The 24,949-nt window shown below is 43.7% G+C and overlaps 1 protein-coding gene across 2 annotated transcripts in view; it reads left to right on the top strand.

The window, feature by feature from the left end:
• The window catches only part of ATXN7L3 (ataxin 7 like 3), a 68,452-nt gene that overhangs the window by 17,316 nt on the left and 26,187 nt on the right, over nucleotides 1–24,949 (top strand). For both annotated transcript variants that reach the window (XM_077460044.1, XM_077460043.1), the window contains exon 3: nucleotides 21,917–22,049. In XM_077460044.1, coding sequence (XP_077316170.1) covers nucleotides 21,917–22,049 — 133 coding nt within the window. The remainder of the gene's footprint in view (nucleotides 1–21,916; nucleotides 22,050–24,949) is intronic.

The raw sequence follows: 24,949 nt of genomic DNA, 5'->3' as shown, positions 1-24,949 counted from the left end.
GTTTTCCAAGGAGGAATGGGCAAAAATCCCAGTGGTAAGATGTGGCAAGCTCATAGAGACTTATCCAATGCAACCTGAAGCTGTGATGGCTGCAAAAAGTGGCTCTACAAAGTATTGACTTTAGGGGGGTGAATAGTTATGCACATTGACTTTTTCAACCTACAGGCTACACACATGGAGGCAGGATCCAGGGTGGTGGTGACTTTAGACACGGCGAAAGCCTTTGACTCGGTGGAATGGGAGTACTTGTGGAAATGTCTGGAGGGGTATGGCTTCGGCCCTAAATTCATCAAATGGGTACAACTGATGTATCAGTCGCCCACAGCCAGGGTAATGGCGAACGGATGGCCCTCCGAGCAGTTTGACCTCACCAGGGGCACAAGGCAGGGCTGCCCTCTCTCGCCGTTGTTATACGCCCTGGCTCCTGAGCCGCTAGCCATATCCATCCGGAATAATCCAGAAATCAAGGGATCTTTTCTATGCTCAGGTAATCTGATTGAAAAAATTAGTATGTACGCAGATGACACCCTTTTATACCTGGCAGATCCGGGTTCCTCCTTGCGGGTGGCACTACATACAATCGAACAATTTGGGACCTTCTCTGGTTTAAAAATTAACTGGGAAAAATCGCAAATATTACCAATAGACAGTTTTCCACCAACCGAGTCACAGGCCAGTCTGCCACTTCAGAGAGTTAGTACCATCAAATATCTTGGGATCCATGTATCCAGAATGTCGACAGACTTTGTACATCTCAATATTGAACCCCTCACGTCCTATGTAAAAACTAAGCTGCGGACCTGGACTCGCTTGCCACTGGGGGGGGGGGGTATGGGGCAGAATAAACCTTATTAAAATGGTTCTACTCCCCAAAGTATTATATGTTATGTGGCACTCCCCAACATACTTACCTTTGAAATACTTCAAGACTCTAGAAGCCCTCCTCAAATCTTTTGTATGGGGTCCTAACAGACACAAACTGGCATGGCAGACGCTAAAAAACCCACCTGACCTGGGAGGTATGGCACTACCAGATTTCAACCTATACTATATTTCGTCCCAATTATCACAACTATACCACATTGACAAGACTGACAGGGAGCGGTTCCTCCAGCTGATGTGCCCCAAGTGGGCCAGATGCACTAAAGACCCTCTTTATGCGATAACAATAAACACCGGAAATACTGAGTTGAGGACTGGTGAGCTGGCCCTACTGTGTCAATACAGACGCATATGGGACATTGCCTCCGCTAAACTAGAGATTCCCCAATATAACGACTTCACCCCATTATGGCACAACAAGGTCCTACCTGAATTCTTGCAAATTCCTGATGTAGATTGCTGGTCCACCTATGGAATCTTCTATCTCCATCATTTACTTACCAATGGGACTCTAAAAACCTTCCACACACTCCAAGAGGAGTACAATCTTCCCAATCATATGTTCTTTAGATATCTGCAAGTCAAGCATGCAATCCGCACTCAATTCCCATTGCCCCCCCCCCCCCCCCCCCAAGCCCGCTTCAAATGTCGCTATGGCAATCATCAAAAACACTGATCCTCAAAAACTAATTTCAGCCTTCTACAATCTACTTTCCACCCCAGTAGCAACTAAAATAGCTTATGGACTTAAACCTCGCTGGGAAAGGGCGGTGGGACCTATCGAGGACGGGGAATGGGAGGAAGCTCTGGAATTCTGTAAGACAGTTTCCCCAAAACTGTCGGACAGGCTGACTCAAATTTACATACTCCATCAAGCGTACCCTCAGGGTTGCCAGGTACAGAGGCTCCCAGTCCACCTTGTGCCAAATGTGTGGAAGGGAGACAGGAACATTCATTCACTTACTGTGGTCATGCCCCAAAGTACAGGGACTATGGACACAGATTGTAAGATTCCTCCATGACGAAATGGGCTCTCCAGCCACGCTGGACCCAAAAATGTGCCTTTTGGGACTCTTGCCAGACTCGACCGACAGGTACATGAAGACATTTCTACACGAGACGTTATTCACAGCACGAAAGACAATAGCTCGGAAATGGATGAGGACTTATCCCCCGAGCGTTGCAGAATGGAAAGCAGAAATAAACAACACCCTCCCCTACAAAAAATTTATATACACCAATAGGGGATGTCCTGAGAAATACTACAAAATCTGGGACAGGTGGCTGCAGGAGTCTAGCACTTGTTCATAGCCGGTTTATGCACAATACATAGTAATGTAAATAACAAGCAGATCCTCCGGCTCCTGGGTAGTGAAGTAACCCAAAACACTGACACAAGGTACCCTTTTGCTTTATTTATTTCATGCATAAAACGTGATGGGACATTGAAGATTTGAGATGGTTATACAATTGTTATTTGAGGAGCTGTATGATCTGTAGCATTTTTGTAACTGTAATCTGTAACATGTATGCACTGTAAATCGCAATAAACCTGGTTGATTTAAAAAAAAAAAAAAGAAGACCCGGTTTGACTTGAACGCCCCTTGTACAAGGGATTCATCTCCTTACGGATAGGTTGACTGTAGGGTGTATAAAGAGGTCACATATTAAAATCTGGTTCTCTTCTGATCAATTTGTAATCACATGCTCTATTTTTGGCAGCCACCCTATGCATTTGCATAGTTTTTTGAGCTTTTAAAATCCAACTTATTGAGTTTAATAAAGGGGGGGGGGACATTACTGTCTAAGGCCGGTTTGACGAGAGGGCTTCCCTTGCGGCTGAGGGCCGAGCACCCCTGGAGGTGAGAACGGGGAGTACACAGCTCAAAGAAGCATGGGTGCCTGTTAAGTAGCTCTGCTGGAGGTTACTGGATAACTGTCAGCTGGTCTGTCAGGACTGATGGACCTCTGTTGCCTTTGGAAATGCAGCAGTACCAAGGAAGCGACCACAAGCAAGATTGCACCCGAAGCAGAAGCGTGGTCAGACTGGCAGGGCTAAGCTGAAGAATTATAGACTGAAACTAAGCAAGGTCTTACACGAAGATGCAAGCCAGAGAGGGGGCTGAAGTGTGGTCAGGAACAGTAGCCCAGCTCATACACGGAAATCGGGTGGAGCAGGCAGAAGAGTAGTCGGGGAGCAGGCCAGAGTCGTACACAGTAAGGCAGGAGAAGCAGAGTCCTTTAGAGCAGGCCAGGGTCAAAACCAGGAGTCTGGCAACAGGAAGGTCCAGAGACAAGCTGGGTCAATTACAGGTCCAAGAAATGCAGGATACCCAGGAGCAACTGTGTAGCAACTGCAGCCACTGTTCTTGTATAGGGCGTTTTGGTGCCAGGTCTGGCAGCAGGTGTGCGTTTAACATACAAATGTTCACTCTGACGTGCATGCACATATTTCTGTGCAAATGAGCACGACCATGTATAGTATTGGCACTATGTCAGGTCTTTTCCTCAGTACAAGCACATTGTTCTGTCTTCTCAGCACATGCTCCCCTCCCTGATGCGAACCCATCCACCCCCCTGCAATGCAAGCCTTAAAATGGAACTGAAGTCTAACTTTAAAATCTTGTGAGCAGGAAGGCCATTTATTGCAGAAGAGCGATGCAATTTCTCCATTGTGGTAACCTAAATTTACCTGCCTGCCTCCAGTCTTTAAAGTGTACACTAAGCTGCACATACACAGCTCGGTATACATTCCAGCATGGTCCCTGAAGTCCTGCACATGTGCGAGAGTTGCGCCACCCAAGCAAGATGGCCAAAGACTGGAACCCAGAAGAAGCCAGGGAGAAGGTTCCAGTGAAGGAATTTGCGAGTGTCAGACCATTGGAACTAGGGGAAGTATTATGGACTCTCGTTGCACTTAAATTGCTTGTTAACTGTAAGGAATGAGGTGTAAACTAATTCTGTGCTTTTAGCAGTCTACTTCCATCTGTGTTCTCTGAAACCTATTCTAAAAGGTGCTTTGGGCTGCAGTCGCAGAATGATGTTATCAAATACAAAGCAGGACCAATAGCTCTACATTATATGGGGGGGGGGGCAGAGATCACCAACAAGCCAGAGTGGTAGAGCGCACGTCAGAGCCTGCCAAAGAAAAAGGTAAGTATTGCTTCTTATGGTTCATCCTTGACTGTTCAGTATCATTGAACCCTTGCAGTGTGGAAGGTGACTGCAAGGGTAGGGTCTTCTAGTCAAAACCAAAGAACCCAGCTCAATTTACAGACCAGCTTGCAACCAACCGAATGATCCTGTCTTAACAGTATGCGTTTTAAAAACGGGTTTAGTTTGCACGCATTTGCAAATACATTTGAAGAATGGGCTTCCTCCAGGCTCACCTGCCCTTTGCCTATCCAGTATAATGCATATGCTTCCACTATGGAGGCTCTTAAACTTCAGTTAGGACTGCAGATAATACCGGGGTGCCGTAAAGTGGCTCTGCAGCTTATGCATGCATTTGCAAATGTGTGCAAACTAAACCCCTGTGTTTAACGCATATTGTTAGACAGGACAATTTTGGTTGCAGGCTGGTTGGTAAGTTGAGCTGAAAATCTGTTTGATAAATGGGTCACTCTTCTATTTGCTCCCTGCTGAAAAGGCCAGTTATAGGTGGGGGCAGTGCCCATTTGTTTGTAGTGTTAGGATCTTTATAGTCACTTAGCTGCTCTTTTGGGATCCAGCTGGAGAATCTCCTGCCGGTCTGTCAACATTCCCATCGCACACTTTCCTGGAAAAAGCTGCAGCAACCACCAACAGGAGGTTGGATCATGCATGAAGCTGTGAAGAGATTGGCCACCACACCATGTATCTTCAGGTTAAGGCTGGGTGCACACTATTGCGATATCAAATCATGGCATGTGATTTGCAAATTCAGCCGTACAGATTGGCTGAATTTGCATCGCATTCAGACCAAAATGGTGCAGGACTCTTTTTTTTTTTTTTTTTTTGGTCCGCACTGGAATCGGTTTGCATGGATGTTCACACCTATTCAATCCCATTCCTGCACAATTCCACAGTTTGCATTGCTATCTGGGGGTGTCATTAACTTTGTATTGACGCCCACAGCGGTTCACATAGGGCAGTGTAAATTGCCTGCGACATGCGATGTGGGATCCTGCGCAGGAATCGCGCTGGTTCCTGCATCGCATAAGTGTGAGCCCAGCCTGAGGTCAAACTTTATTTTTATTGAAGAAATTGCACATTTCAAACAAATGAGTGCAATGTTTTAGAGTCACGCAGATCCCCTTGGTCAGCCATGTAAAGATCACATGTCTGATGATGGGGTCCTTCGTGACTCTGAAACGTTTGACCTCAACCTGAAGATCTGTGGTGTGCTGGGAAATCTCTTCACTTTCTCCTGCTGATCCATCGCCTCTTCTGCAGATGTGCTTAGAAAATCTCATTCATTCCTCTTGAGAACGGAGTTCCAACTGTGGATAGCCTCCATAGGAATGAATGTGATCTCATCAATGTAGGGGCAGCTGACAATAAATCTTTGGGGGTGTAACTTAATTATTTAAATTCATATTTATACTTTTTTACATTTACTCTTTTTTTTTTTTATCCATTTTTTTTTTTTTTTTTTTTTTTCTTTTATAATGAAGAGTAGAGATCACAACATGATAAAGCACATTTCCATTCTGAATAATCATAATTGAGTGTGCAAGGCACTGCTCTTTTCTTCTAGATCCTCAGTATGGGGATTTCAGCTGCTAGAAAGCAATCATAGAAAAGAGTGAGTGTTTTCATAGGGTCACACCCTTCTATCACTTCCTGAATCTTCTCTGTCATGCAGGTCAGTGCAATCAAGACCTTTTCTAGCTCTCCTCCAGCATTTACACTGGTTTCCATTTGAAGTACAGTAAAATGTGTGTGGTTTTTGTTTATTCCTCTTACTACAGCCATTCCTTCCATCTTAATGGCATTGTACACCCCATTAACACCCATCATGCCATATAAGACATACCTAAATAATAAAATAAAAACACAAGGATTTTGGAAACTTTTTTTTATTTGACATTGACGTTAACCCTTTTAAAGTGGTTGTAAACCTTTTACAACCACTTTTTGCTACAGGTAAGCCTATAATTAGGCTTACCTGTAGCTACACTGTATATCTCCTGAACCTGCACGGTTTAGGAGATATCCCCTGTATTTGCCTGCATCATCGGCACTGAAGCAATGGCACGTACATGCCGTTGCTAAGTCAGACCAGCCTTTCTCAACCTTTTCAACACAGAGGAACCCTTGAAATAGGTCTCAGGTCTCGGGGAACCCCTGCTAAAAATGAGAAATCTAGAATTCATGATACATTAGTGTGATGGTCAGTGGGAGGAATGGTCCTTACACTTGTGGTCATTGGGAAGAATTACCTCCTTTACAGATGGCTAAAAAGATCAATGGTGTCAGTGGGAACTTATCCGAGAGGCAGAAATTGCCCAATGCTGAAGGAACCCCTAGCAACCTCTGGAGGAACCCTGGTTGAGAATCGCTGAGTTAGACTGTGCCATTATTGGGAGTGACGTCATCGCGGCTCCGGACGATCACATGTGTCAACCATTAACAGACCAACATGCTTGGTCACTAAGACTCAAGCAGCGATATCTCATACCAACCAAATAACCGTTTACCAATCGCTGTCCACCCATAAAGTGGGCAACATTACCCAAAAGCCAGGTTACCAACCTGGCCCCACCCCACCACCACAGCCTAAACAATAGCTCGTTATAATCCAGAATAGAAAATGCCCTTACCAATGACTGAGAAAATGTACCAAAAACATCCCTCCCAAATTTCTGAAATTTATAAAAACACCCTCAGAGTAAGTGCTTTTTTCCTACCTCCTACTTTTCCTTTTTATAATGTCTTTTCAAAAAAACAAATGCAGAAATCTAGAGACTGAATAAAAGGTTTAGTGCAGCATAACAATTTTGTCAGTAAAATAGTAAATTTTGTATAGAGAGGTACGGACCAGACCAAAATGAAGGACAACTGAAGCCGCATTGGGGACAGAGGGATTTGGTCCCAAAAGTCATGTATTGGCTCGGGCGCCTTCTATAACGATTACACAAACCGCCGTACCGGTGCAGTGATTCATGCAAGAGAAAACCTTCTGCTGTATATCGGCGGCTGGTCTGCAAGTTGTTATTTTAAACCCATTTATATTTTATAGTCCTTGTCCATTTAATTTGTAAAAAGTGTTGAAAAGCATTTATCATTTTTTCCTTCCACTTCACAATTAGACCAACACACAGTGGCACATATCACATAAAATCCCAATAAAATACATTTTATGTTTTTGGTTGTAACATGACAAAACGTGGAAAATTTTCAAGGGGTATGAATACTTTTTCAAGGCACTGTAAATATACTGCCAAACTCCAGCTCATGCTTTTATAATCAGTTATAGCAAACAGGTTTTTTTATTTTATTTATTTTTTAATTCCCCTTTTGGGATAAAGGTTTTGGATGAATAAATGACAGCTGATAATTTCGAAGCACCATTGCCAGTGTTAAATGGTTTGTCTCATCCCTGTAACTGATGCATTCTGCTGGAGAGCTTGCGCTTTCAAAAACAGACTAAGGGCCGGTTCACACTGCGGGCGATGCGAGGCGACACGACTTGCCTCGCCGCAATCTGACAAGTCGCCCCCGTTCTGTACAATGGAACCGTTCTGAGAGGAGCGACTCGAGTCGCTCCGACTCAGAAAAAAGGTTCCTGTACTACTTCTGGGTGACCTCGGGGCGACTTGCATTGACTTCTATACAGAAGTCATTTGCAAATCGCCGCTGAGGTCGCGGCGAGGCAAGTCGGTGTCGCCTCGCATCGCCCGCAGTGTGAACCGGGCCTTACTGTCTGGATGGATTACCAGCTAAAAAGCCTAAAAAACAAAAAAAAAAATGCAGCCATCACATCTAATCCCCATAGCTAGTTTGTAAGCTGCAATATAATAATAATAATAATAATGTTTTTTTTGGGGGGGTTTAATACTGCTTTAACAGATTGTAGAGTGCTACAGAAAGGTATATTATGTAGTACAATTTTGTAGTTGGTGTAAGACTTGACCGGTCAGGGTAGTTGGCAAATGAAGTGCAGCACATTGCATGGCCAAGGGTTGGGGACACCAGGCCAACACATCTATATGAGCTTCTCCTATACCAGGGATATGCAATTAGCGGACCTCCAACTGCTGCAGAACTACAAATCCCATGAGGCATAGCAAGACTCTGACAGCCACAAGCATGATACCCAGAGGCACGATGGGACTTGTAGTTTTGTTACAGCTGGAGGTCCGCTAATTGCATATCTCTGTCCTATACCAACCCCCTGTCCCCACCCTTCCCATTTTTTGCAGCTATAATGCCCTCCCTTCTTCTGGGAAGGCTTTCCATTGTGGGAATTTATGCCTATTCAGTCAAAAGGCGCTGATGTTACATGAGCGGATCTGGCTCACAGTCGGGGGTTCTGTCTATGCTAAAGGTGTTCAGCGGACTTTAGGTTGGGGCTCTGTGTGGATCACTTGAGTTTCTCAACAGCAAACTTTCATCAGTCCACGTCTTTATGGAGCTGGATTTTTTGCATTGGGGCAAAGTCATGATGAAACTGAAAAGGGACTTTCCCCAAACCGGTTTGGCAAGTTCAGAAGCACACAGTTGTCTAATATGTCTTTTCTATGCCGTAGGTGTAAAGGGTAACTCCACTTTTGTTGGGGGGGGAGGGGGGCACATTTAAAAACTAAGTATTCTAGCATATAGAATTAAGACACAAGTCATGTTGTAAATGATATAAAAAATCTTTCCTTTTTTAATTTGCAGCTCTGAAACTTTCTGTAAAATGCAATATGGCTACCTGGAGGCATTCTGTACACAGGTGGTACCGTATATACTCGAGTATAGGCCGACCCGAATATAAGCCGAGGCCCCCAATTTACCCCCAAAAAAACTGGCAAACTTATTGACTCGTGTATAAGCCGAGGGTGAGACATGCCTGTCCATCCCTGTGTGTGTGTCCGTCCATCCCTGTGTGTCCGTCCATCCCTGTGTGTCCGTCCATCCATCCCTGTGTGTGTGTGTGTGTGTCCATCCATCCATCCATCCCTGTGTGTGTGTGTCTCCATCCATCCATCCATCCCTGTGTGTGTGTGTGTCTCCATCCATCCATCCATCCATCCCTGTGTGTGTGTGTGTGTCCATCCATCCATCCATCCCTGTGTGTGTGTGTCTCCATCCATCCATCCATCCATCCCTGTGTGTGTGTGTGTGTGTGTGTGTCTCCATCCATCCATCCGTGTGTGTGTGTGTGTGTGTGTGTGTGTGTGTGTGTGTGTGTGTGTGTCCAGCCTACCTGTGTCCCGAGCCTTTGTCCCGAGCCTCCGTCCCGTGTCGTGCCTTGCCTTCGTCCCGTCCCGTCCCGTCCCGTGCCGTGCCTTGCCTTGCCTCCGTCCCGTGCCCTCTTCGTGGGCGGCCATTGTAAAATTCAAAAGCCGCGCCTCCTCCTTCGCCTGTGATAGGCGGAACACTGAATTTCCCAGCAGCCTGTGTTCCGCCTATCACGGACGTCGTATCATCCTCGTCCGTAGTACGAGGATGAGCGGATGCCCGTGATAGGCGGAACACAGGCTGCTGGGAAATTCAGTGTTCCGCCTATCACAGGCGAAGGCGGAGCCGGAGGCGCGGCTTTTGAATCATAGAATGGCCGCTGTCTGTCTGCTCGACACGCTGATCGAGCGGGCAGACAGCGATGACTCGAGTATAAGCCGAGGGGGGCACTTTCAGCCTCAAAAAAGAGGCTGAAAATCTCGGCTTATACTCGAGTATATACGGTATATAGAACAGCCCCCATAAATGTAATTTCCTGCTTGTGAGATTGGATCCCTGATTTTTCCCAGAAGTCTGCACTAAGATGCATGTCAGATTTTGAGCATCCCCTGCATCAAAAATGTCATTTTGGTGAGCAACTCCCAATAGGAAATTGCGTCTAAAAGTATGCAGACCCTGCCACTTTTCTCATTAGAGCCCTGCTTGTGCAGCACCTGATTGATCATTAAAAAGTCACTCCCAGCCACAGTCACTTTGGACATTGACAAAGCTATTTCTTCAGAAAATCATCAGTACTGCTTGGACCTTGAAGAAGGGGACATACCCCGTAAGTTTGTCCTGAAAAATTGTATGTTGGTGCAAATAAAGTATCACAGACAGTACTCAATTTTATCTTTCAGAATAACCAAAATCCTTGCAATGTACATAGGGGAAGGTCTTTTTCATCCCCTTTTTTTTTTTTTTTTTTTTTTTTTCCCCCCCTTTCCCTAAAAGTGGAGTTGCCCTTTAACTGTTCCCTTCACTGGAAACACCTGAGCTAAATTTTAGGGGGGGCGTCCATGTACTTTTGGCCATATAGTGAAGGTGGAACTAGACCTCCCTGCTTTTCTAGCACATTTGGCTAGATATGAATTATTGGCCATGTAGCACAAACCTCCTGTATGGGTTACAGCCACATGATTGGTGGTTTGGCTCTATGTACACTAAAGTGGCCATTAAATATTTAAGAATAAAGGAATATTCAGAGGCTTCGTTGGTAGTGTGGGATCTAGCCCATTTTCTGGTGTTTGCAGACTCTAAAAGTGCCGAAAAAACAAACTGTCGGCACTATATAAATCCTGTATTATGATGATGATGATAAAAAAAATTGTGCCCTGGGCATGATTTCTGGTTGGGCAGTAGTCCAAGCTGCCCCAACTGCGTTAGTCTGAACAAAATACTGTAAGTGAAGGTTAGCATACTGTAAGCACAGGCACCATGACAAGGCAGGGGAAAGAGCAATGGGGCCAGCAGGCCGCGGTGCACCAGATGACTGTAGATTTCCTTGCTCAGTTTATTTTCTTTTTTCTTTTCTGGCTGTGGGGAGCTGTCTGCTGCAGGAAGGCAGTGTCATTCCTGCATTCCATTGCTGGAGGAAGTGAAAGACAAATCCAGCTTTGCATAGTGATGTAACGGGCTTCATTGGAAAGTACAAGGAAAGAATGTGGGTTTGATCATACCAATCAAGAATATGGTTGTTTGGGGCAACTTTTATTTATTTTTTGGGGAAAATGCACAACGTTAACCAGCAGTTGCGTGCTGCAGCATTAGTGCTGCTGCATAATTATGGACTTTTCAGTGTGTGTGTGTGTGTGTGTGTGTGTGTGTGTGTTTTTGGTAGACTTATGGGGCCACAAATGTACTCTGTTGCAGAAAAAGCAAAACCTGCACCTTTTCAAAAACCGCACAGCACCCTGTTGCACTGATTTCAACAAGTACCTTAGAGAATAATACTTTTTCATTGTCCTGCATTGCAGTGCGATGGTAGATGCAGAAGTTGTTGCATTAGTGTGAACAGGGCCTTTGTGAGGGCACCTGCCTGTCGCAAGATCCCCAGGCATACCAACGTGCTGCTGGTCCATGTTGCATCCCAAATCGCTGTTTCTTTATTGTACATCATGGGACACAGAGGCTTAAGTAATTACTTTAATGGGTTATAGGCCACCTTCGGGTGATGAATGTTGGTTATACCCAATCCAGGAAGTTCACTCCCTATAACCCCCTCCTCCTTCCAGGAGCACATCAGTTTTTTTTCCGCCAATATCTAAGGTGTTGGTCACGAGTGAAGATGTGCTCTGCAGAGCTCCAGGAGGGATCCATGCTGGATTTAAATAGCCTCCATAGACCAGATCCTTCCAAAGTGCCATTGAGGCCTAAAAGGATGGTACCTGGGGCCTCGTATCTGAAGCACAAAGTTTTTTTTTTTTTTTTTTTTTGCCTGTAATGTGTCACCCCCAGGCGTTTGGATCTCGAGTTGCATTTCCACGCTGTGATTCTTGCCTTATTATGGCAAGCTAGGGCCAGCTTTTGGAACAAATTGATGGTGCAACTGCTTCTCACATCTCAGCCCCTATATACGTGACTGAAGATGTCCTTTCCTCCACCGTGTATTAAAACAAAGCATTCGCCCCGGGACTTTAAATGAAGTGGGTACCGTTTCCGCCAGCAAACATAACAGTAGTAAATGCAGTATATTATTCAAGTAAAATTATTTAACAGCATAGATATCACCAACAGTTGCCAATTTAAAAAAAGATACATAAATCAGGAATATTGGTACATAAATATAACAGTAGTCATAGTACACGGTCATCATACTACCCGACTAGTTTTGTGACGTCCATCTTGCTCTTCAGGGGTGGATGTGTGTAAACAATGTACCTAGGATGAAAAAAAAGTATAAATTTGGCAATAGGGCACAGTATTGATTATACAGACACAGGGTAGGAAGGGTTAGGGGTCCCCATATTCACCACTGAGCTTGACCATGGCTGCAAGTGTGTGTGGCTCCAAGACAGCAGGTGCCTCACCAGGGAGCTGATGGGACAGTATCAGCTGGGACCCCACCAGGGGCCAAACGGAGAGCAGACGTGGCATGGGTGTAGTGATGTAGAGACCTCGTTAGTCCATAAAAAGTATAGGCTGTGAACATAGGTATGTTTGTCAGGCATCTAAAGTAGTAAAGTAGAATCAATAAGTATTAGCATAAAGATGTGTATGCATGAATGACAGGCCTGAGCCAAGGATGGTAGGGACATGGAGATGCTTTGAAGTATAGGATAGCAGAGGGATACTAGCAAGTGGCAGGATGAGAGAGAGGAGAGAAAGGTAAAATAAGTTATCAAAAAATAAACTGTGTATAAGATAAGTGTGACTAAATAAAGTATCAAAAGGTGGATATAGCAAGTACCTGAGTATGGTGACTATCTAAAGTATAAGAGTAATGGAACACTGCAGGCAACCTCCACAGCTGTATGTGTCCTCAGTGAAGAGTGAGATTGAAATCCAAGCCATGCCTGACCTCCAATTTAACCCTGGAGAAGCCCAGGAGGCTCCACCCCCCCCCCCCAAACACCATGTGTGGATGGCTGACGTGAGTGCAGAAGGCGCCCACCGTCATAGGGAGACACGCAAATGCGGACACATCCCCAAGCCATCAGATGATGTAGTGCGTCCAGCTGCGCTGACGTCGCAGATGCCACGCCTCTGGCGCCTGAACATGGTGCCAATGTGTAGGTGTCCCCATCCGCCCAAAAGCAGATGGGGACAGTGGGAGACGCAGAAAAGCCTTCCTTTTGTACACATCACAGCTCCCAATGTGAGACAGAACGCTAATGCCAACCAAAGAATTGCACAAAGAGCCAGGGCATAGAGCAATACTGGGATAAAAAATGTGTTGGGGATGAGTAGCTAGTATAGCATCAAAGTGTCATGGTTGTTTGTACATGTAAATACTGGCGGGGTGCCAACAGACCAGGTTTAGGCTAGTCTTCCACCCAGATTCAATATAAAGAAAAAAAGGTCCGGTGTACCCAATAACAAACTTCCATCCCTGTAACATATAGTAAAACAAAGGATTCGCCCCGAGACTTTAAATGGTTTTCCTCCACCCTGCAGGGTTTGGAAGAAATAGTAGCTTTAATCTCATCCTCCATTTTTTTATGGATAGGAAGCGTGCTAGATCCCCCCTCCCCCACTTCAGACCCCTTGCAACTGGAACAGTGGGCACAGGATGAGGTGTTACCCTCAGGCGATCAGGAGGAAAAACAAACCGAGGATTCCTCTGCTGAAGAAACAACGGCAGATGAGCCTTTTTTTTTATTTTTTATTTTTATTTTTTTATTTTTTTTTTAGCCTCTGAGAAATTGCTGATGCAAACTCTTACGGAGATGGTTCCTTCCACTTTCAATGCTGCCCCTAACGCAGTCTTCTAAAAGCTTGGTTTCTTCCTTGGGTTCCTTTTTAAACCTTCTCGGCCTTTGCATGCGTTTCCTGCACATGCATTACTAGAACAGCTTATTTTTTCTGAATGGGATCACCCGGATAAGCATTTTCTCCCTCCTAAGAGATTTTCAATTCTCTATCCCCGGAGGAGAAATTCTCCAAAAAAATGGAAAGTAACAGCAGTTGGTGCTGCGATTTCCAGTGTGAATAAAGGCCTAGCTTGTCCTGTAGACAAGGCACAAATGCTTAAGAATCCAACAGATAAAAAGTTGGAATCCCTGTTAAAATCTACTTTTTCCTTGGCAGGTGCCATTAATCAGCCTGCAGTCGCTGCAATAGGCGTCTGTCAATCACTAAAGGACCAATTTAAACAGGCCCTTAGAGAGATTCCTGCACAATAAGCTCAGGAATTGGCTGAACTACCAAAAGCATTAAGCTTTGCCATAGATGCCATTTAAAGATTTCTATTCACCAGGCATCCCGCCTTATGCTTATGCTTGTGTATATGCTTAGAATCCTGTGGTTAAGACTTGGACAAATATATCGAAACAATTTCTAGTGGGAAAAGTACCCTTTAGCCAGTCAAAAAGTATAAAAGCCCTTCATTTAAACCGGCTCTTTCCCCCTGCTCCTGGGGCTTTCCCGCCTCTAGACAGTGGCAATGACCTCCGCTGCCAGACTCTAGAGGACAACCTCCGGTTCAGAGTCAGACCCAGGCTCAAAAGAAGTCCTGAGGTCGAAACCTACAAAGCAGAATCCTAAAGCCTCATCACAAAGAGGCAACCCCCCTCAAGGTGGGGGGTTTGCAGTTTTCAGAAGTCTGGAAAGAGGAAATTCAGGACAAATGGGTCATCTGCACGGTAACGCTGGAGTGTACAAGCTGGAATTTTCTGGCATTTCCACCGTCTTGCTTCCTGAGGTCAAGAGAAAAGGCAGTCTGTTTCAAGCACTAGACTGATTAATATCTCAAGGGGTGATCATACAGATCCCCACAAAAGAGCAAGGTCTGGGGTTTTATTCAAATCCTTTTATGGTACCAAAACCAAATGGAGATGTCGGACCCATTCTGGATCTAAAAAATCTAAATCATTTCCTGAAGATCTGGTCCTTTGCGCATGGAGACGATCAGGTTAGTAGTTTTCTATCCTTCTAGGACAGTGATGGCGAACCTTGGCACCCCAGATGTTTTGGAACTACATTTCCCATGATGCTCAACTACACTGCAGAGTGCTTGAGCATGATGGGAAATGTAGTTCCAAAACATCTGGGGTGCCAAGGTTCGCCATCACTGTTCTAGGAGGAGAACTTCTGGCAATCGACATCAGGGATGTATACCTACATGTCCCTATATTTCCCGCTCACCAAAAGTTTCTGCGGTTCGAGTTAGAACAGCAGCATTTTCAGTTTGTAGCCCTGCCCTTCGGGTTAGCCACAGCACCTCCGGGTGTTCACAAACCTCTATGGCCTGTGCCCCACCTCTAGCCAGCTTAAGGGCACAGGGCATAACGGTCATAGTATACCTAGAAGATCTATTACTAATGGATCAGTTGGTGGCTCGTTTGGAGCAAAATGTACGCACCACAATCAATTATTTGGAAAGTTTGGGTTGGATTCTCAACCTAGAAAAATCTTCCTTAATACTGCTAAAATGACTGGAGTACCTGGGTCTGATCATAGACACAGCCCAGGAAAAGATGTTCTCGCCTCAGGCAAAAAATCAACTCCATAAGAGAGCTGGTGCGGATGGTCAGGTCAAAAGGTGATCCCTGCATTCGCCTTTGCATGAGGTTGCTAGGAACCATGGTGGCTTCATTCGAAGCAGTTACCTATACCCAGTTTCATTTAAGACTGTTGCAAAACAGTATCCTGTCTGCTTGGAACAAAACAATTCAAGCTTTAGACTTGCCAATGCGGCTGTCCCTAAGAGTGTCCCAAAGCCTCAGTTGGTGGTTGCTAAACCAGAATCTGTTGACAGGAAAATCCTTCAGACCAGTCATCTGGAAAGTGGTAACGAAAGATGTGCCAGCCTTTCAGGCTGGGGAGCAGTACTGTACTGGGGACAGCTGTCCAGGAACAGTGATCAAGAACTGAAAGAACCTTGCCCATCAATATCCTAGAGATTCAGGCAGTGTGTCTGGCTCTCAAGATTCAATCCAACAATGCCAGAGCTGTGGCCTATATCCATAACCAAGGGGGCACCAAAAGTCTCTCAGCACAGAGAGAGGTGAACCATATTCTAACTTGGGCAGAAAGGAATGTTCTATCTGCAGTTTTCATTCCGGGAGTAGAGAATTGGCAGGTGGACTACATGAGTCGCCAGAAGTTATTCCCAGGGGAATGGTCTCTTTACACCAACATATTTTAAGCTGTTTGCCAAAGATGGGGTACTCTGGACATAGATCTTCTAGTGTCCAGGTTGAACATGAAGTTAGTCAACTTTGTGGCCAGAACAAGGGATCCACTTGCATGTGGAACAGATGCGTTGGTGACCCCATGGGATCAGTTCCCCCTATTTAGTTGCTGCCTCGACTTCTTTGCAGGATCAAGCTGGAAAGAAAACCGGTAATTCTGGTGGAACCAACATGGCCCAGAAGGTCAAGGTATGCAGAAATCGTAAAGATGGCAGTGGAGGGCCCATGGTCCCTCCCACTGCGCCCAGATCTGCTCTCACAGGGACCGATCTTCCATCCTTCCTCGCGGTCTCTAAATTTAAACGGCTTGGCTATTGAAACCCACATTCTGAAGAAACGTGGACTTTCCGGGTCAGTTATCTCTACCCTCATTAATGCAAGGAAGCCAGCTTCCAGGACTATATATTCTAGAGTCTGGAGGGCTTATGTTTCCTGGTGTGAATCCAAGGGTTTTCACCCTTGGAGGTATCATAGGCAGAATACTTGCCTTTCTACAATTAGGGGTAGAAATAAAATTGGCTTTGAGTACTATTTAAAGGCCAAGTCTCGGCTTTATCAGTCTTCTTTCAAAGACTACTTGCTACACATTCTTTAGTCCGGGGTTTTATGCAAGGGGTAACGCAGCTTAATATACCTGTCAAACCTCCCTTGAACCCTTGGAACTTGTTTCAAATTTCTCTTAATTTTATATTTTAAAACATACATTCAACATTTACCATTCAAATTTTATCTCATTACAACACTTCCCCATACACACCCTTGGGACTTGAACTTTAGTTTTGTCTGTGTTACAAAAAAAGCCATTTGAACCAATGCAACATATTCCCTTAGTCTTTCTGACAAGGAAGTTGGTGTTTTTTGGTTGCTATATGCTCAGCAAGGAGGGTTTCGGAATTGGCTGTTCTTTCTTGTAAAGAGCCATATTTTAGATTTTTCATGAGGACAGAGTGGTGTTGCACCCTCGTCCCAGATTTTTATTTATTTTTTATTACCAAAAGTGGTCTTTTTACCTGAACCAAGATATTGAACTGCCGTTGTTTTTTTTTTTCCCAAAACCATGTTCCAGGGAAGAAGAGTCATTACACTGTCTTGATGTGGTGAAAGCAGTGAAAATCTATTTAAAGGCAACTGCTCAGATTGGTAAGACTGATGTCTTATTTATTCTGCCAGAGGGTCCTGAGAAATGACAGGCAGCATCGAAATACACTGTCACTAAGTGGATTCAGCAAGTAATAATTCAAACTATGATTTAAGGGGTAAGATTCCCTCTTTTTCAAGTTAAGGCTCACTCTACCAGGAGGGTGGTTAGTGCTTCTTGGACAGTGCGTCATCGGGCCTCCATGGCTCAGATCTGTAAGGCCGCAACTTGGTCTTCAGTGCATACATTCACAAAATTGTATCAGCTGGATGTAAGGAGGAATGAGCATATTGCCTTCGGGCACAGTGTGCTGCAGGCAGCAGTATAGGTCCTGAAGTCTGGGGGTACCCTCTGGGTTGTCTTCCCCCCCACCCCCCCCCCCCCCCCCAAGTAGCATTGCTATGGGATGTCCCACTAAGTAATTACTTAAAACTCTGTGTCCCATGATGTACGATAAAGAAAATAGAATTTTTATAACAGCTCACCTGTAAAATCCTTTTCTTGGAGTACATCATGGGACACAGAGGACCCTCCCCTCTTTTTTGAGATTTAAGTATATTGCTTTGCTACAAAAACGGATGTGCTCCTGGAAGGAGAAGGGGTTATATAGGGAGCGAACTTCCTGGATTGGGTATAACCAGTGTCCATCACCTACCTGAAGGTGGCCTATAACCCATTAAGTAATTACTTAAGGCTCTGTGTCCCATGATGTACTCCAAGAAAAGGATTTTACAGGTAAGCTGTTATTATTACTGCTATTATTACTGAACTAACGCAGAAAAAACTCTTCGCCTGCCAAACAGGGCTGTGTTCTGTGGTAAACTGTGTAAATCTCAGGACTGGATGGACAAAAATACAATACAATATAATTTGGCAGGCAAAGCTCCTTTATGTGTATTTCATCTGTGTGTACTTAACGCTTTGTCTGTCATTCTGTATTAAGGCTGGGTTCCTGTGCTAATCGCATGTGATTCTGTGCTGTTTGAGTCCATTTTTATATTCAAAACGCAGCCACGCGAAAAGCAACAGGCGTTCAAACCCATGTGATCCAATTCTACCAAATGCCCTGTATTCTGCGACCTGCTTTTGAGGTGTCATTTAACTTTTTATTAAAATTAAAAGTTGCGATGCGCTAATTTCAAACCATAAAATAATCGTAGTAGACCACAAATATGCAATTAAAAATACAAAGTGCAACTGTGCATAAGTTAATCAAATAATGCTTCTGTGCATACATAAAAGTGATAGCTAGTGCCTAAACCGTAAAGTGACTTTATGTGCAACCAAACGCAAATTTGTCATAAAAATACATACGTATGTACAGTGTGTGAACTTATTTGCAAAATGTATATAATAAAACAAAAACAAGTTAAGAGTGTACGTTTAAGTGATAACTGGTGCAAGGACCATAAAGTGACTAAATGTGCAAAAAACGCAAATTTATCATATGAAATTTAAAAAACATATAAAGAGTGGATATACTTAAAAAAATATGTAAAATACAGGTAACAAACAAATATAAACTGTTCAATACAAGTGACCAGCGTGATTGGAGATAAAATGTCCCATACACAGGCAGATCATGCAATTCGGTAAATGCACTAAGTGAAATGTGCAACGTGCTGGGCAATCAATCCATCCGTGATGATCCGTGCAATAAAGTGCAAATAATATGCAATTACCTCACTGCTGTGAGTAAACAGCAATATAAATGATGATCACCAGGATGATTGCTGGAAACGGCAGAGTAACACAATCTTTGGGAGACTTCTCTAACTTCCTCGTAAATGGCAAGTAAACTCAAAGGAATAGATTAAAGGAGACCGCCATAGTGTAGTATTTCAAACATCTAAGTTTTATTAAACAAGTTTAAAAACTACTCACAAACGAAGCTGGTATAAACACATCAGACAAACAGCATTAGAGCAAAACCGGATATGGACGTCACTTCCGGGTTCCTACGCGTTACGTCTTGGAGACTTCAACTGGGATAGTTACACAGGGTACAGGAAGTGACTTATAGGTGTACTGGGCGGGACTACGCCGCCCATTTCATTGATATGCTAATGCATCGCTGTGTAGCCATAGTAATGCTAGTGGGGGGCGGGCCGAGTGAATTTGGATGTTCTGGATGGCCTCTCATCTGAATAAAGCATTAGACAGCGCAGCGGGGAAAGTAAATACAGGGGCGCAAACGGAAGAGCGGGGGGAGGTTTGATCAGACATTATGCTAAGTGTGGCGAACTAATTGAGTTATAACTGCGGACTGTGCTATATCATGGACCGTGTTATATGCTATTAAACTGCTGTGAAATGATAGAGCACGTGCCCCCAGGGGATTAAATATAGAGTTCGATTTGAACTGTTTTATTAGCGATTTTTAACCCCCTTTTTGATATAACTTTTTATGTGCGATTTCGTGTTATGGTCCTTTTATCTTTTCTCAATATTTTAATTTTCTTATATCTTTTAAAATGATTTATCTACATACCGTCATCTTAATACTATGCGTTCTTAAACTTATGTTCCTATAATTTTAGGCTAAACAATTTTATGCGATTTTATGTATTTTATATATTTTTTAGCTTGCTATGTTTGTATCACATGTCTAATGTAGACGTCACCTCCGTGCCTCCACATTATGTGTGTTTATAACCTGCTCAGTAACCTCCCCTTGGACTTTATTTTAAATTTTGAACATTATTTTAAAATTGAACAATAATTTTAAATTGATTTTAATTACCTTTCCTGTTTCCCAAATACAGCTGTGTATGTATAGCCTTTTATATCTATCGATATAAGATATGTTTCCCTTAGCCATTCTCTACCTCTCTCTGCTGGCCCAATAAGATAGACTGATATCTATTGAGGTTTCCGCGTCTGGTGTGGTTTCGTACCTTAGTTTTAATTTTAGTTTTATGACTATTTAATTTAATGCTCCATATGCCATTAAACCACCAAAAACATGGCCACTTACATATCTAAATTTGAGCTCCAACAAAATGGCCGCCGGACGTGCTCTATCATTTCACAGCAGTTTAATAGCATATAACACGGTCCATGATATAGCACAGTCCGCAGTTATAACTCAATTAGTTCGCCACACTTAGCATAATGTCTGATCAAACCTCCCCCCGCTCTTCCGTTTGCGCCCCTGTATTTACTTTCCCCGCTGCGCTGTCTAATGCTTTATTCAGATGAGAGGCCATCCAGAACATCCAAATTCACTCGGCCCGCCCCCCACTAGCATTACTATGGCTACACAGCGATGCATTAGCATATCAATGAAATGGGCGGCGTAGTCCCGCCCAGTACACCTATAAGTCACTTCCTGTACCCTGTGTAACTATCCCAGTTGAAGTCTCCAAGACGTAACGTGTAGGAACCCGGAAGTGACGTCCATATCCTGTTTTGCTCTAATGCTGTTTGTCTGATGTGTTTATACCAGCTTCGTTTGTGAGTAGTTTTTAAACTTGTTTAATAAAACTTAGATGTTTGAAATACTACACTATGGCGGTCTCCTTTAATCTATTCCTTTGAGTTTACTTGCCATTTACGAGGAAGTTAGAGAAGTCTCCCAAAGATTGTGTTACTCTGCCGTTTCCAGCAATCATCCTGGTGATCATCATTTATATTGCTGTTTACTCACAGCAGTGAGGTAATTGCATATTATTTGCACTTTATTGCACGGATCATCACGGATGGATTGATTGCCCAGCACGTTGCACATTTCACTTAGTGCATTTACCGAATTGCATGATCTGCCTGTGTATGGGACATTTTATCTCCAATCACGCTGGTCACTTGTATTGAACAGTTTATATTTGTTTGTTACCTGTATTTTACATATTTTTTTTAAGTATATCCACTCTTTATATGTTTTTTAAATTTCATATGATAAATTTGCGTTTTTTGCACATTTAGTCACTTTATGGTCCTTGCACCAGTTATCACTTAAACGTACACTCTTAACTTGTTTTTGTTTTATTATATACATTTTGCAAATAAGTTCACACACTGTACATACGTATGTATTTTTATGACAAATTTGCGTTTGGTTGCACATAAAGTCACTTTACGGTTTAGGCACTAGCTATCACTTTTATGTATGCACAGAAGCATTATTTGATTAACTTATGCACAGTTGCACTTTGTATTTTTAATTGCATATTTGTGGTCTACTACGATTATTTTATGGTTTGAAATTAGCGCATCGCAACTTTTAATTTTATTTTCCAGTAGTGAGAGACAACTCATTTAGTGATTGCTGCTTTTTTCTATTAGTTATTTTCCATTCTTTCCATAGAGCGCAGAAGTTTTTAGATATACATATTTAACTTTTTATTGACACCCCTAGCAGATTGCGTGACCACAGTGCAATTGCTATGCGGTGCGATGCAGGAAACGCAGCAATTCCTGTACATTTCCCGTATCTCATCAGTGTAAACCGAGCCTAATTATTTAGGGGGAAAAAAACCTGTACCGGTAATATCGGCTTCTGTCTTAATTTTTTTTTTTTTTTTTTTTTTCAGTTTTCATGGCTTTTTAGACTTTCTTTTCTATGATGTGTATGAAACCTACTTCAGTTTTGTTGCTTCTTCCAATAAATTCCTGATCCTTTTTCTTCTCATAGGCCCTTGCTCATGATATTTACACTGATCTGGTGGAGGATACATGTTTGGGGTTGAGTTTTGAGATTCACCGAGCTGTTAAATGTGGTTATTTCCTGCTGGATGAGACGGATCCTGAGAGCATGAAAGACTTTGGTAAGTCACTAAGCATGGGTGTAGTTTTTCTGCTAATTGTATGAAAAAGAGTTACCAGTATAGTTAGTTTCATAGTTAGTTAGTAAGGTTGAATAAAGACACCAGTCCATCTAGTTCAACCTGAGTGAGTGTCTACAATTGTCCCTATCCCTGTACATTTGCACACTTGCATCAGTCCCTACCCTCAAGGAGCCCACAATCCAAGGTCCCCATACATATACTAGGGCCAATTTTGAACGGAAAACCAATTAACCTACCTGCATGTCTTTGGACAGGTAGAATACTGTTGAGAGTTAATAGGATTTTTGTATGATGAGGAAACGCATGGGATTAAGGCCTGGCATACAATGGCTTATGCCCGTGCAAGGGCTGTGTTTGCCAACACACTGATGCACCGGTGTTCATGCATCTCCATGCAAGCAGTCCCATTAATTTCATATGGCACACAGTAGCTGGATGGACACAGCCGCTGCTCCCAGTTTGACAGCTGTGCAGGTGTACTGTCCTAACTGGGTACTACACCCACATGACTGTCAAATTGGGAGCAGCCGCCATGTCTGTGCAACTGCTGTGTCCAAACTGAAATGAATAGGACCGCCTGCAAGGGGATGCATGGGACCTCTGCGAGCAAATGTGGCCCTTGCACGGGCGTTCGTTATAGTATTCCTCCGTCAATGAGGCCTAAGGGACTGAACGCTTTGTGTGTGTGTTATATTTGTGTTGCATTCCTTCACGGGGGTAGAGGTAATGGGAGAGCTACTGTTTTGAGTCATTTGATATTTTCCTGTGGTATTGGGATCGTACCATGATCAGTTGCATAACTAATGACCTCATCATAGAATGTGTATGCAGGCAGAACTGTTATTGATACCCCTACCAACTAATCACAATATCTTGTATGTTTCTAGTATAGCAATGGGAGAATCAGGGGCTAGTAGCCCAGGAGAGGGCGATGATGGGGGCAGGGAAAAGTTTTCCCCCCTGGACAGTTCTAGAAAGTTATGCTGAGCTGGTGGCCCTGCATGTGCATTCTGTACCATCCAGGCATCGATCGGACCAGGGCCTGCAGATGGTTGGTTACACATGATGGTGGGTATTGTATAACCACCTGCTCCCATTTGAGACCTGTGATCACAGCAGCTGTCGGGAGGTTTTCCAGCAGCAACTTCCGTTAGTGGTGGCTCCCGTGCGCATGCGCGGGAGTGACGTCATCACTGCTCCGGCACTGTGAGTGGCCAGAGCAGCGATACCCCGAAAAAGATGGACACTCCGGACTACAGGGGACAGCGGTGACATCGCTGGCTCCTGTGTCAGGTAAGAGATACATAATGGGCTACTGTGCAGTGCATAGTAGCCCATTATGCTTTACCTTTTGCAGGGAGACAGAGGAAGTAAACCCATTAGGGTTTACTTCCTCTTTAAAGCCCCATCCACACTATCAGATTTTCTGCAGATTTTTTTTTTTTTTTTTTTTTTTTTTCCCTTCTGATTTACCAAAACCATATAATATGAGGTCAAACCTTAGGAGTTTCTCTGAATTTGTATGTAATCAGGCAGGCCCTTGTACTACATGGTTTTGGTAAATCTGAAGACGAAAATCAGCAGAAAATCTGATAGTGTGTATGGGGCTTTAGAATTGCCCACTACTGGCATCATGGCACTCTTTCCTTGGCCCACTCTTGGTTATTTTTGCCCAAATGCCAAAGGTATCTGTCATCCCCATGTAGAATCCACACGGTCCAGTTCTTCTGATACAATCCAAGTGATTTGGTCATCTAGACCAGTGGCTCTCAACCTAGGTTCTCAAGTACCCCCAATAGTACATGTTTTTGGGAATTTCTCTTGGATAAAATAGCTGTCCAAAATACCAAGCCATTGACTCTGATCCAAAAGCACCTTTGCAAGATTAAGGAAAACCTGAAAACATGGCCTGTTGAGAACCACTGGTCTAGACAGATGGAACACTGGAGATATATATATATATATATATATATATATATATATATATATATATATATATATATATATATATATATATATATATATATATATATATATATAAATGTGTATTTCTTTGGATGAGGCTGTTTGCTGATTAGTCTGACAGTTGAGTAGATTTATGGCCAGCCTTGATGCCCCAGTCAATATACACTGTATTGGGACACCTGCCTTTACACACACAAACTTTAATGGCATCCCAGCCTTGGTCTGTAGGGTTCAATATTGGGTTGGCCCACCCTTTGCAGCTATAACAGCTTCAACTCTTCTGCGAAGGCTGTCCACAAGGTTTAGGAGTGTCAATGGGAATGTTTGACCATTCTTCCAGAAGCACATTTTGTGAGGTAAGGCACTAATGTGGACGAGAAGGCCTGGCTCACAGTCTGCGCTCTAACTCGTCCCAAAGGTGTTCTATCTGGGTTGAGGTCAGGACTCTGTGCAGGCCAGTTAAGTTCATCCACCCCAAACTTGCTATACTATATTGCCAAAAGTATTGGGCCACCCCTCCAAATTTGGTGGAGGGGGATTATGGTTTGGGGTAATTTTTTCAGGAGTTGGGCTTGGCCCCTTAGTTCCAGTGAAGGGAACTCTTAAGGTGTCAGCATACCAAGACATTTTGGAAAATTTCACAGCTCCCTCCCTTGTATGTCAAAGCCCGCTCCTCTTCTAGGAGTGTCTGTGCTGGCCCAGCTACTCTGCCCCTGACCTCCCTTCTTAGCCTTTCATGTACCTGCTTGGGGAAGAGCGAAGGGTAATACTATACAAAGTCCAATTGACTGTAAACACAGGGTTGGGGGAGCTGTTGCAGGTAAATAACATGCATAAAAGATGTAAAAGGTACATATGATGGTATAGGGCAGTGATGGCGAACCTTGGCACCCCAGACGTTTTGGAACTACATT

Source organism: Lithobates pipiens, unplaced genomic scaffold, assembly GCF_037356315.1.
Source record: "Lithobates pipiens isolate NorthernLeopardFrog02 unplaced genomic scaffold, aLitPip1_a1.2 Scaffold_28, whole genome shotgun sequence".
Taxonomy (NCBI): domain Eukaryota; kingdom Metazoa; phylum Chordata; class Amphibia; order Anura; family Ranidae; genus Lithobates; species Lithobates pipiens.
Note: the sequence above shows the minus strand (reverse complement) of the source record. Positions and strands in the feature narration are given on the sequence as shown.